Source organism: Tyto alba, unplaced genomic scaffold, assembly GCF_018691265.1.
Source record: "Tyto alba isolate M040663 unplaced genomic scaffold, T.alba_DEE_v4.0 Super-Scaffold_18, whole genome shotgun sequence".
NCBI classification, from domain to species: Eukaryota; Metazoa; Chordata; class Aves; order Strigiformes; family Tytonidae; genus Tyto; species Tyto alba.
The window spans coordinates 32,849,779-32,862,074 of NW_024881280.1; the positions used below are offsets into that span (position 1 = coordinate 32,849,779).

General features: G+C 44.7%; 1 protein-coding gene, 1 long non-coding RNA gene and 1 other non-coding gene across 3 annotated transcripts; 1 reads left to right on the forward strand and 2 right to left on the reverse strand.

The window, feature by feature from the left end:
* Nucleotides 1-139: 139 nt before the first annotated feature.
* Nucleotides 140-5,175, reverse strand: LOC116965774. The gene is made up of 2 exons (XR_006165139.1): nucleotides 4,174-5,175; nucleotides 140-2,480 (listed from the first exon to the last, which is right to left on the reverse strand). It is a non-coding gene; the product is annotated as an uncharacterized LOC116965774 (long non-coding RNA).
* LOC116965782 lies at nucleotides 2,784-3,056 on the reverse strand. Its single transcript, XR_004409649.2, has one exon.
* A 232-nt stretch (nucleotides 5,176-5,407) lies between the features above and the next one.
* On the forward strand, nucleotides 5,408-11,565 carry GLRX5 (glutaredoxin 5). The gene is made up of 2 exons (XM_042790760.1): nucleotides 5,408-5,826; nucleotides 10,780-11,565. The coding sequence occupies exons 1-2, from the start codon at nucleotides 5,526-5,528 to the stop codon at nucleotides 10,956-10,958; spliced, it is 480 nt and encodes a 159-aa protein (XP_042646694.1). The 5' UTR covers nucleotides 5,408-5,525; the 3' UTR covers nucleotides 10,959-11,565.
* Nucleotides 11,566-12,296: the final 731 nt, after the last annotated feature.

Genomic DNA, 12,296 nt, shown 5'->3' on the forward strand with positions numbered 1-12,296 from the left:
GGAACAGCAATTCCTGTGATTTGGGGTCACAGCACTGGCTAGAGTATAGCTCCTCTTCAAAGGAACGTTATGAGATCTTAAAACTGTGTTAAAACGTGTACACATGTTCCTAGAAAAAAAGAAAATGGAAGACTAAAGGGCGAGTGATGAAAAAAGTTAAATCTTTATTGAGCTATTATAGTACCAAGTTTAAAAATACTAAGATTTAAAAAATTTTAATTAAGATTCTCCATAACAATTCCATCTACTTTACAAATACAATAATGTGTGCAAAACTCTCATATATTTTTGCTTGGAGAAATATCTCCTAGAGCTGAGGTGTATTTGTGATGACACAACGCTCGGTACTGTCTGCCTTCTGCCCCAGCAGAGATCAAACGGCCGGTGCTGAGGCAAGCTTCGGTAACGCGAGATGCATTTCTCGAATGACACGGAAGAATACCTTACTGTAAAATCTGAGGTTCTTTAACCGTACAGAGAAGAGCTACGGGAATTCAGCCGCGGAGCGCCAGCAGAGAGGGGGCCGCTCAGGGAGGCCCCGCCAGCCCCCTCACGCCCGCCCGCCATTTCGGGCGGAGGCGGCGGCGCCCCCTGGCGGTCAGGCCTCAGCGCCGCCCACGGCCGCTCCACGGGACCCCCCCCCCCCCCCCCGCGCAGGCGCAGGGGGCCCTTTGGTCTTCCCACGGGCACGAGGTCCCCAGCATTTTAAGTAAATTACGACGTGTACGCATTGACCACACCCGGTTAAATCAAACTCGGAGCCCACGACCCTGCTTCTGCACAGCTCGTCAAGAGCACCTGCACAGGAAACAAAGAACACGTCCCTAGCTTTCTACGGCCCAATACTTGTTCCAGTAACAGGAATACGAAGTAATCTTTGTATTTTGCAGATCAACTCTACGTTCTTGAGTTTGCCCAGTCTTTTTTTTCAGGCCCATAAAACATTCTGGCATTCATAACTCATGGGTGAAAAGAGGCAAGAGGTGTTCTCATGAGAGGTCACATTTCTTAGCCTTGCAGAGATGTTAGATGTATATAAAAGTACGCTTCCTCTGTAGCACTGAAAGACTCAAGCACCACTACCACCTGCAAATAAGGAACAAAGATCTAACAGACTCTAGCAAGGAAGACTACCTGCAAGAAGCTTGCGTATCCCAAAGAACAATTCTACTCCTCTATTACAAGGGTCATACTACACGTTCTTGCTCCAGGACAGCTTCACAATTCACAGTGTTACTGCAAAGAGGCATATATCGAGGTCTGTGGCACTGAGAAGCAAATTTGAAGTCTAGAGTGTCTTGTTTAAAGGTCCACACTCCAGACTGAACACGATCTTCCATTCTATTTGTTAATGGTAGGAATCAAACATTTTTCTTTTGATTACTAGCATGGCCTCTCTCTGCCAAAGGCGTCCTTACATGATCTAAGTAAAAAAACTGCCTTAGATCATGTAGAACACCCATCAGTTAAACTGGCTCAGGTCATTTATGGACTGTTGTATTTTAAAGCTAACACAAATATCCTCTTGAGAATACACTATAAATCCATAAATATTATGTAATTATCCATCTTGTTCAGAAACAAACTTGCTTATGGGTCTCCAGATTAGATCCAAACCAGGAAGTTAAAATACAGTTCAGACTCCAAAATGTCAATGTCCCGTAAGACCTCAGTTTCTACACCAGTAAAACTCCCATGGCACTTCCACATTTCTGCTACTTGTTGCACAACTTTTACAAATTAGCACATCTTTAAAATAACCAGGAACTTTTCACAAACATTTCTTCAGCGTTCACAATTTAGGCATCCCACACAAACTTCAACTGTGCAGTCCAGAACTGTAGGTACATTTTAAGCATTCTTAATATTCTCAAAACTGAGGATATGCTGGTGCTGCCAGATGTTGCTTTGATGGTATGCTGAAATTATTTACCAGGCATGCAGAACAGCTGGAGCTCAAGCCATCCCACTAAAAAGCTTCAAGATACAACAAAACCACCTAAGTAGCGCTCAATTGTTAAAGTGTGATAAGGGACTTCGTTTCAAGGCACTATCACAAGTCAGAAAGACACACAGGTATCTGACCTGGACACGAAGAGGTGTCCTGTTCTGATAAGCTGAAATGAGACTTTTCTTCTGATCTTTCTCACCAGATAATTTACCCCTTCCCCTTTTAAAAACAAAACTAACAAACAACTTTCTGTTGACAGTATCATTCTTAAATATCTACCTTCTTGTGCAATATATAAGGACCTCAAACCACCAATTCATAACGAGCAATTCTGTTCAGCAGCAGAATGCCTGGAAGTAACCTAATTTTTGACTGTTAGCATTTAAGCCCTGCAGTTTGAATACTGGTGCTTTTATTACTGTTTTCAAAATGAGGTGATAGGTCTTCTAACAGGAACATCAGCAAAATGTCAGGAGTCTTATGGGAGTCCCATTAATATTTCTTCTCAACAGATGATTTAAATCATTATCTGGAAAATACAAGAAGTTTCACTTAGACTGATAGAAGGCTGGACCAGATAACAAATAATTATCTCTTAGCTTCTAGAGCATACATGGGCTAATTGTTCTATCAGTAGGGAAAAGTGTTTATCCACTAAGAGCGTGCTGCATATTGCACAATCCAAAACCATCTGACCATACTAAATATTAAAAAGCATTCTGTTAAACTTAATATTACCTCACAGGCCAATCTCACAAAACTATAGCGAGCAACAATGAATTCAGGTACTTTTATTTAACACAATACACAGACTTCAGAGAAGCTTCATAACATTTATAGCAGTTTTTCAGTGTTCAGCAGATGTTACTCTATTTGCTAAACAATATCAGACTGCAAAATTGCTCTTACTGTTGATAGATCGATAATGACATGGGATAAGTCATTATCTCCGTGGCAACAGAATCGTAACTGTTAGAGGAATATTGCGCATGTTGCTGCTGCGACTCTTACAGGCATGCCTCGGCTTCCTCACACAGGTGCTCTCTCTGCAAGCCTGGTCTGCCCAGAGTACTACCAACCAAGGGCATCTCTTGGACTACAGAGGATTAAACTACAACTGTAGCTTCCTTCCAGAAGGAGCATATCCTCACAAGGGCTTGGTACACTTCAGGTTGACGTCTTTATTTCATTTGTAATGTCTAATGAACCATCTCCTTGTAGAAATAGTTAAAATGAAATTCAGGAAGGCAAATACTACAAAGTTCCATTCACAGCCCAACATTTTTTTGAAAGATGACATTTAGTTGCCTTTAAGAATAGAAAGGCTTCTTTCTTTTTACTCAATTTGCATGTGATTCCCCTCTAACCCCCCAGGATCTTAAAGTGGCAGGAGCCTTTCTGATAGATTAAAATGACAAACTAGACCACTTGGGCTACTACACTTAACACCTGTTAAACCTCTGTCTCTGTATATTGTACCAGTTCAACAAATTGAAAACATACTTTTGCATTGTAGAATTTACTGAAGTTTTATCTAGCATGAACTGGATACTAGGATTCTTTTTTTTTTTTTCATATCGCACAACCCTGCACCACATTAATCGCAACACGTAAACCACAGAAAGCAGTAACTTTTGTGTCTTCATCAGCATGACTGTACCTGGCTTCTGACAAAGTGTACTGACACATAAAACGCACAATGTTCATCAACAATACAATTTGTGAACTTTGCCTTTAGATTCATAACAGAGAGTATTTCTTCATAAATATATATACTTTCAAGCACTGCAGCAACACTTTTTATTCATAAACTATTCATATGGGATGACAAACTGCAAGTTTGCCACAATTCCCTTTGGAATGTGTTCTAATTGAATTTAAATAAAAGGGAACAGAAGTGACACCTGAAGGCAGTTTCATAGAAAATGAGAAAGAAGATGTCACTCAAGCATCAGCTGGATTCCAAAAAAATCAAGAACTAGCAAACCGTCTTCTGAATGCTGAAGACAAGCTGGTCTTATTTGTAAAGCTCTCACATGAGTAGAACTGGACGGAAAAAAATTATTTTCCCTACAAATGCAAATAATACAAAAGATTATTAATATACCAAAAGTCCAGATGCTAGAGCTGCAATGTAAATTAATACTCAGGAACACACTTTGCTACTTGAGAGACCATGGTTTACTGGAGAGGAAAACTTTTCAATATTTTCTTCTACTTACAGGATGGACCCAGCTGCTGTACGAGACCTCCACGCCCCGCTCCAAGTTCTTGGAAAGAAACGGGTGCCTGCCCAGGAGCTCAAAGCTGGCTGCGCACATGGCTGCTTACAGGACATCTTCCAAATTCCACGCTTCCCTGGCTGATGCTGGGCAGCTCTGCGCATCTTCCAGCACCAGCTGAACCAGCTCTCCCGCACACGCAGCCAGCCAGCCTCATCATCCTCCCGCCGCTCCATCTTGCAGCCGCTCCCCCCCCTCGCAGCTCCAGTGACAGACCAAGCCGTGCCAAAAGCTACCGGTTCCTCGGGTCTCCTCTCCCAGCTCCGAAGCAAAGCATGCCAAGAACTGCTAGTTTCTCGGTGACACAAACCTCCTGCTTCGCCCCATTAAAAAAAAAAAAAAAAAAATAAAAAATCAACCAAACCCGAGCAAGTGGAGGCAGTGAGGACAGACGCAAAGCTACCAGCACGCCCTGCCTGCCCCCAGTGACAAAACGTGCCGGCTGAACGGCTCTGACCCCCTGAGGACACGCTCCCAACCGCTGCAACTCGCACCCCCGAACACGCTTCAGCACCGCAGGGTTTCCCTCAGCGCAGGCAGCCGATGCACCGCCCCCCGCAGCCCGGTTCTCCCCGGGTTTCGAGCAGCCGTTACCAGAGCTGTGGCTCCCGGTTCGCCCCCAGCCCGCACCACCGAGGAGCCGGCGGGATCAAACCCAAACCTCACCCCGGAGGGGGGGGGGGGGGGCAGGCGGTTGTCAGCACACCCCGCGCCTCCACCACAGCCTCCCCCCAGCGCACCGCCCTCACGGCTCCGCGAAGGCCCCCGGGCCCTGCTCGGCCTGCGCCCCGGCCACGCCATGGAAGCGGCGGTGAGGACAGAGGGGGAAGCGCTCGGCTCCGCGTCCCACAGCGAGGAGCAGAAGAGCAAGCGCGGCCATTGCTTCCCCGCCCGCCGAGCGGCCGCTCCCCGGAAGCGGAAAGAACCTCACGCTAAGCGCACGCGCCCCGCCCCGCCCCCGGGGCTTCCCGAACACAACATCGCACCGGGGAAGATCGACCAATCGCGTCCGCGGGGAGGGCGGGGATTAACCCGATCGAGTTAGATTGACAGGCCTCCTCCCAATGCCACTGCAGCGGCGCAGCTCCCTCCGCAAATAGGAAAGCAAGGCAGCCCGAGGGTTGCTGGGTGGGGTAAACGATGGTTGTAGCTTGGTGCTAACTGGCTGCCGGGATTGATTGGCGGATGAGTGCGCCTATGCGGAGGAGAAGCTCCGCCAATAGGCGGCGGGCGCCGGGCTGAGGGCGGTGGAGCGCGGCGGGGGTCCGGTAGCGGGAGCGGAGCGGGGCAGCATGAGCGGGGTGGCGCGAGCGGCCTGGCGGGTGGGAGCCGCCGCGCGGGGCCGGGCCGGGCGCGCGCTGAGCCAGGCGGCCACCGGCGGTCAGGACGGCGGGGCCGGGGCCGGGTCGGGGTCCGGGTCGCGGGAGGCGGTGGAGCGGCTGGTGCGGGAGCACCCGGTGGTGGTGTTCATGAAGGGCAGCCCGGCGCAGCCCCTCTGCGGCTTCAGCAACGCCGTCGTGCAGATCCTGCGCCTGCACGGCGTGGAGGACTACCGCGCCCACGACGTCCTGCAGGACCCCGACCTCCGCCAAGGTCAGCGGCGGGACGGGACGGGACGGGACGGGCGGCTTGACAGGGGACACCTCTAGGCGCCGACCCCCCCCCCCCCCCCCCCCCCCCCGGCTGGGCCTTGCACACAGCCGCAGCCGGCCCCGGGCTTCTCTCTGTGAGGCGCCGCAGTTTGGGGGCAGGGCCAGACCCCCGAGGTACCGGTTTCCCTCAGGGAACGGCCCTCGGGAGGCTCCGGCCTGCGTGGGGGGGGGGGAGGCCGCGGACCAGCCCGCCCCGCCGCTTCTCGCAGACGTAATTCGCTTTTTCTTCCCCCTCTTCCCCCTCTTCCCCCTCTTCCCCCTCTTCCCCCTCTTCCCCCTCTTCCCCCTCTTCCCCCTCTTCCCCCTCTTCCCCCTCTTCCCCCTCTTCCCCCTCTTCCCCCTCTTCCCCCTCTTCCCCCTCTTCCCCCTCTTCCCCCTCTTCCCCCTCTTCCCCCTCTTCCCCCTGTTTCAGAAGCAGGACTACGTCCCGGGGTTTGGGAGGTTTGTGGGATTTGAAGCGCTATCGCAGAGGTGCGATATTGAGGTTACTTTGCCTGGAGTCCCTGTTTGGTTTCTGTAACCCTCACTGTGTCCCAGAGCGGCCTGCTTATCAGCAGAAGGCAGTTAACTTATGGGGTAACTCCTGCAGATCAGGCTTTTTGTGCCACAGTGCCTTGCCTAATTAAGAAATGCAAAGCTGCATTAAAACACCCCTAAGATACATCATTACCTAGTTGGATTTCCCTGTTCCCCATGAACAGTATGGTGAAACTTAATGAACGGCTTGGACTTGTGCCACTGTATTCCCTGATGGCACTGCCTGCTCGGGTTCTTTTGGTAAAGTACAAAACGATGCTAATCGCTTGCACAAGACATATTTACTGATAGTTTCACCATTACTGCTTGAGTGGTAGGAGCTATTCTGTATAAGGTTTTTTCCCAGTTGTAGAAAGCTAGTACTCTTATAATGCTTTTGTTCCTCTTTTCGATGTGCATAGCTGATGGTTAAAGTTTTATGTCGTTATTTGAGAAAGTTTTAAAACAAACAAACAAACAAAGATAAAAGTATGTAATAATTTGTCTTGCAGGTGTATGGCATTAACAGTTCTTGTCTGGAATACACTAAAATGTGCTTTAAAGCCACATGCTGGCATGTATCAGGTGACTTCCTTGTCCTGTGTTTTTGGTATCATCTGACTGATTCAGTTTTTCATTAGAATTTAGCCGAAAAGCTGATTTTTCCAGTTGTTGATCACTTTTCAATTCTCAGGTATAGTAGTTGGTATGGTATAAAAACTTCAATATTGGAGCTTGAGTGTGATGACATTTTTTGTTAAGGAATGTTGGTTTTGTTCAAGTAAATCTTCTACTGCAAGTAGCAGGTGAGCAAAACATGGTAGTTTTCTAAACTTTATTTACATATCTAAATTCACGAATCTTATGGTTTACTAGAACAAACTTGTAAACTAAAATGGAGGAAACAAAAACCTTGAAATCAGAGCATCAGCATTTCACTTGTGGTTGAGAGGGCTCTTGTGAGCCCTTGAACAGGCAGTGCATTTGTCACTTACAATCTCTGGGGTCCTGACTATGTCAAGATACAGTATTTTCTTCCTATGTGACAGGAACATCTCCCTTCTGAGCAAAACAAATGTTTCCCCCACGTGAACTCTGGCTTGTGCTATGTGATCCAAGAGGTTATCACCCTCTCGGCTACCTGAGCTTTAAATTGAAGTTAGTTGTTTAATCCAGACTGTTTGGCTAAACAGCGCTGAATGCAGTAACAGAGCTTACATTTGCACAATATTCTGCTAGTTCTCAGGTCCTTAAAGTTGTTCTGTTCCCTTCCATGAACCAGCTTTGGCACTTGTCTGACTGCATGGGGAGCCAGCTCGATTTATTAACTGGATCACTGGGTGTGCGGGTTGAACTAGCTTGTTGTGCTGTGAGGTGAGTGCTGGAGCCAGCACAAGGTACGGAGCCTTGAAGTGAAGAGTTGTGGAATGACAGTGCTGCTTTCAAAGCCAGTGGGCTGTCGTATTGCTTCAACTGTGTCACCTACTGCACCCTAAAAAGCCAGTAAGTGCCTGCTTCTGTGGATAGCGGTCTCTGTCAGAGGAGAGGGCAGGGCTGCTGGAAGCTGTAGCTCTGTAAGATGCCAAGTGTCATTCCGTGGTGGCTGCCTGAAGGCCCCTGTAGTCTCCTCTGGGAGCTGCTCTTGCGTGCTGAGAAGTTAAGAGGTGCAGCATGTGATGCTTTGCTAAGCCCTCTCTGTGAACAATCTGCACTGCATGCATGTGGGGTTAGCGAGGGGATGCTGAGCCTTTAGCTGTGAAAATACCGAATACATCTGTCCAACTCAAGATTAATCTGCAAGATTACTGTATGTCAGCTGGTCACCAGCTTCGTATTCAGCTGAACGTAACTTAAATGTTTGCATATATGTACGCTTCTGCCATCTGTAGTAAGAGCTTGCTGCTTGCAGAGATGGTGGTTCAGGCATGTTTGAAGTGCTGGTTGGTTTCTTTGCTGAATCTGTTGAAACACCTTATTTTCAGGTTCTTACAGTTCAACGGCTGAAACTTGCCCTGCACTAAAATGTGGCAAGCTGTAAAACCCAGACAGCTCCCCCTACTTGCCTCTTCACCTACAGGCATGCTCAGATCTGTGAAACTAAATAGTTATTGGTACTTCATGTGATTTATCTGAACTTGACCTTGAGGATATGCTTCCCTGACACAGATACTTCGTTATTAAAGCTTGTTTAAGAGACCTGCTGCGGTTCAATGGCTATTCAAGTTTCTTTAAATTGGCTGTACCACAAGTGATCCTGCTCTCGGCAGATGCCCAGCATTAGGCTGGTTCAGGCCACTAAGGTGGCAGAGAAGTTTGGGATTATATACTGGAAAAGTGGTGGTTTAAGCTGTTGTGGTTGTTCACTCTCAAATTATTTTCACTGCTGCTTTACGTTACCTAAGTAAGGGTGGTCTTGATCCTTCTTCTCACCCTCGGGCTAGCTTTTCCTCAGTCCTGCTTGTACCAGTGCTAAAGATCTCCATGAAAATGTGTTGCTTTTCTGGAGAAAGTGTGGTAGGAGTGAGAGTGGTTGCTTGAGTCAGTTCTCTGATGTGGCCCGTCATTGATTAGTGCTGGTGAGAGAGGGGCAGACAATTGGTAACTGGAAGCGGGGTGGGAGAGCACTGGGCACCCCTTTCAGTAGCAGTTTGCGCCGATTTGGCTTTCACAGCCACCTTAAAGCGTGTTAGCTCAGCTGTCAAATTGTAAACCTGATCTGTGGAGTGTGGTTTTACAAAGCAAACAGTGCTTGAAAGCAGAAGCTGCAGCTTCTGAAGCATTGCCCTGCGGGGAGTGGGAAGGAGATCCCTTGGGGTGTCTGTGCTGCTGAAGGATCCTTCACAGAAGTGCATCTCGAGTGCAGCGAGCACAGTTGTCCATGCACAAAATCTGAAGTCAAAATAAAATCTCCTGGCTGATGTCGTACTTCATGGTTAGGAACACCTTGTCACAAATTATTTTTTTTTTTTCTAGGTGACTATTATTTTAGTGGATTTTTAAAAACACAATGGTATTTGACTAAGGGGAATTATTAGCTCTATTTAAACATTTATGCGTGTTAAAATCATAATCCCATTGAGCATTTATGCACTTAAGCATATTTATTAAAAAATATGCACTTAAGCATATTTATTAAAAAATAAAGTGTTTTAACTTCCAATCAAGTAAGCATAATTTGTTTATGTTTTTTTTTTTTTTTTACCTCAAATATTTTGTAGTTTACAGTCTTTAGAGTTTAAAATGTTTTCTAAAGGGAAAGCAAATTCCCTTGTGTTTTCTGCTATACAGGTCTAATACCTGCTGCTAGTACTTCAGTCAGCCAAAGCTTGCACATCCTTGTTCAGAGGGTTGACTTCCAAGGTGAATGGTCTCTAATGATCTGAAAAGGCACCTCTGTTGTTTGTAGGCTTAAATTTGCTATATGGGCTTTTTGTGTCTTTGGTAGAAAAATTCCAGTCATTGCAAATTACAAATATATAAAAATGTTGAATTCAAAACTTGGTATGTAAAAAGGTGCTGGTGGACTCTGTGTAAGAGCATTCAGATGTAGAATTTAACTTTTTGCTCTGCTACAGAAGTAATGTCTTTGTGTGAAAGGTCATTTAAAAAGTGGCAAATTGCACATAATGATTCTTCCGTATAATTTTGTGCGATGTCTTTAAGTGCAAGTTGGGATTCAATTTATACTAGCTGATCAGTGAATATTTTTGGATGGTCTTATATTTGTCTTCTATGAAGTATATTTTTAAACTTTAATTCTGTACTTCGTAACCGTGACTCGAGCTCTGTTTTGTTAATGAACACTTTTAAAGAGAGTTCAGCCTTTGTGCCCCTCCCATGGGCCGTGAGGTCTGGCAATGAAAGATAAAGCAATTTGAAATTAATATTCAGGCTTCTAGAGGGGCAAATGTATGTCGCAGTTGAAATTGCAATAGTAAGTATAACTGTATGAATTCAGTAAGAACAAAATATTTTAAAGTCCCTTTGGGAAATATAAAGGATAACAATGTAAACAGTTCTCAGTATTTTTCAATACTTATCATTTCTTTAATTGATTGAAAAATCCTATTTGCATGTTTCCTGGGAGGGAACAGAAACACTACATTTTCCCAGCTCCTATTTGAAGTCAGTATAGGAGCTGATTCCATATCTTTCAACTCACATCTTTGAGTTGGAGTGAGAACCAAACTTAACTTGAACGTAGTTTTTCTGATAGTGCTCCTGTTATCCATATAACTTTTTGCCTCAGTGAGAAAGAAATGTAAATATCAGTAGTGCTGTCAGCTGGAAGCAATATAATCTTTTTAAAATACAATTCTGTTTGGAGAGGGGGGAAAACCTTTAATACTTTTTTTTTTTTTTTTTTTTTCTTATGCAGGAATAAAAAACTATTCTAACTGGCCTACCATCCCACAAGTATACCTGAATGGTGAATTCGTTGGTGGCTGTGATATCCTCCTCCAGATGCATCAGAACGGAGATCTCGTAGAGGAGCTGAAGAAGCTAGGAATCCGTTCAGCACTTCTGGATGCAGAAAAAGACCAAGACAAAAAGTAAAATGAGCAAAAAAAGATGCTGTGACATGAATAAAGCAAATCTTCAATAAGAACTTGTTACCAGTAAAGCCTTACGTACTTTAGCTCAAAGAAGGCATCTTTTTTGAACTGACACTAAGATTTATGTGTGAATGTCTGTTAGCCCATGGTAAGTGTAGTAATACTGGTATTTTGATTTGTGGATATTGTGAAAATTTGAGTATAACCGCTGCGATGTAAAGCATACACTTGTGGAAATTTGTGTTTAAAAGAAAAAAAAGTTCACTTCTAAAAGCAGCCTCTTCTTGATTGAGGTGGGAGTAAACCAAAAGAACTAATAATATTTTTATGGATTTTCACTGTGTGTTTCTCTGTTCTTTGGTACACGAACCTACGCAAACGCGTTTGCATTCCCTTGCTCTTCTCGGAAAAGTGTTAAATAATAGTGCATCAGTTTTGCTATATAACTCCTGGTGATAAGATTTCCTGAGAGCCTGTAAAACTTCTGTAATCACATGTGATATGTGAGAAAAATAGTCTTCAAACAATATAGGATGAAAAAGATTATGTGAGTGCATGAAACATACTTTTATTCTAAAGGATAAAATAAACCGACTTGTACAAATACATGTAGAATGGTCATTATTACTTTGTAACTTTCTGATGGCTTTTAAAAGATTGCTAAGAATTGTGCCTAAAGATTTTTATAAAACCTTTTCTACCTCTTGCAAAGCGGCTTTTGCTCCTGCTTATGTACTTTGTGTATTGCAGCTCTGTGTCAGTGCTAAAATGTGGGAATTGCTTAAGGCTTCAGTATTCTAGTTCAAAATAGTATGGGAGGATACTTCAGCTACTACTGTAATCTTGTATTATTTGCTAGTTCCTAAGTTATCTTTTTATATTTGTTGTATTTCCAAGTACATTCTCCTGACTGCTGTGCTCTGAAAAATATGATCTTCAGATATGGGATTAACAGGTTAAATTCCTCGTGGAGATGAGTGCAGCAGAGAGGCTACTGAATAGATAAGTGTTTCTTTGTGGAGAGTCTCTGAAGGCTTCAGTACCTGTCTAACCACATTTCCCTATGTAAAAACAAATTATATTAACCCATGTAGCTTCAGCTGTGTTGCAGTACTGCCAAGGTTAAAAGCTAACCAGGCTGTTTCTAAACACAGTTTACTTCTATTAATATAAACCAGTTTTCATGTGAACTAGGCAAATGATTGGAAATAAACTGTGTTTTATGCTGATCGTCTACAACAGTTCCTCTTTATTTTAAATGACTAATGAAACTGGTACTACTTCTGATTTGAAACCTAAAATGTTTTCCACTGCATAGGATAGAAAATGTGTTTTAGAG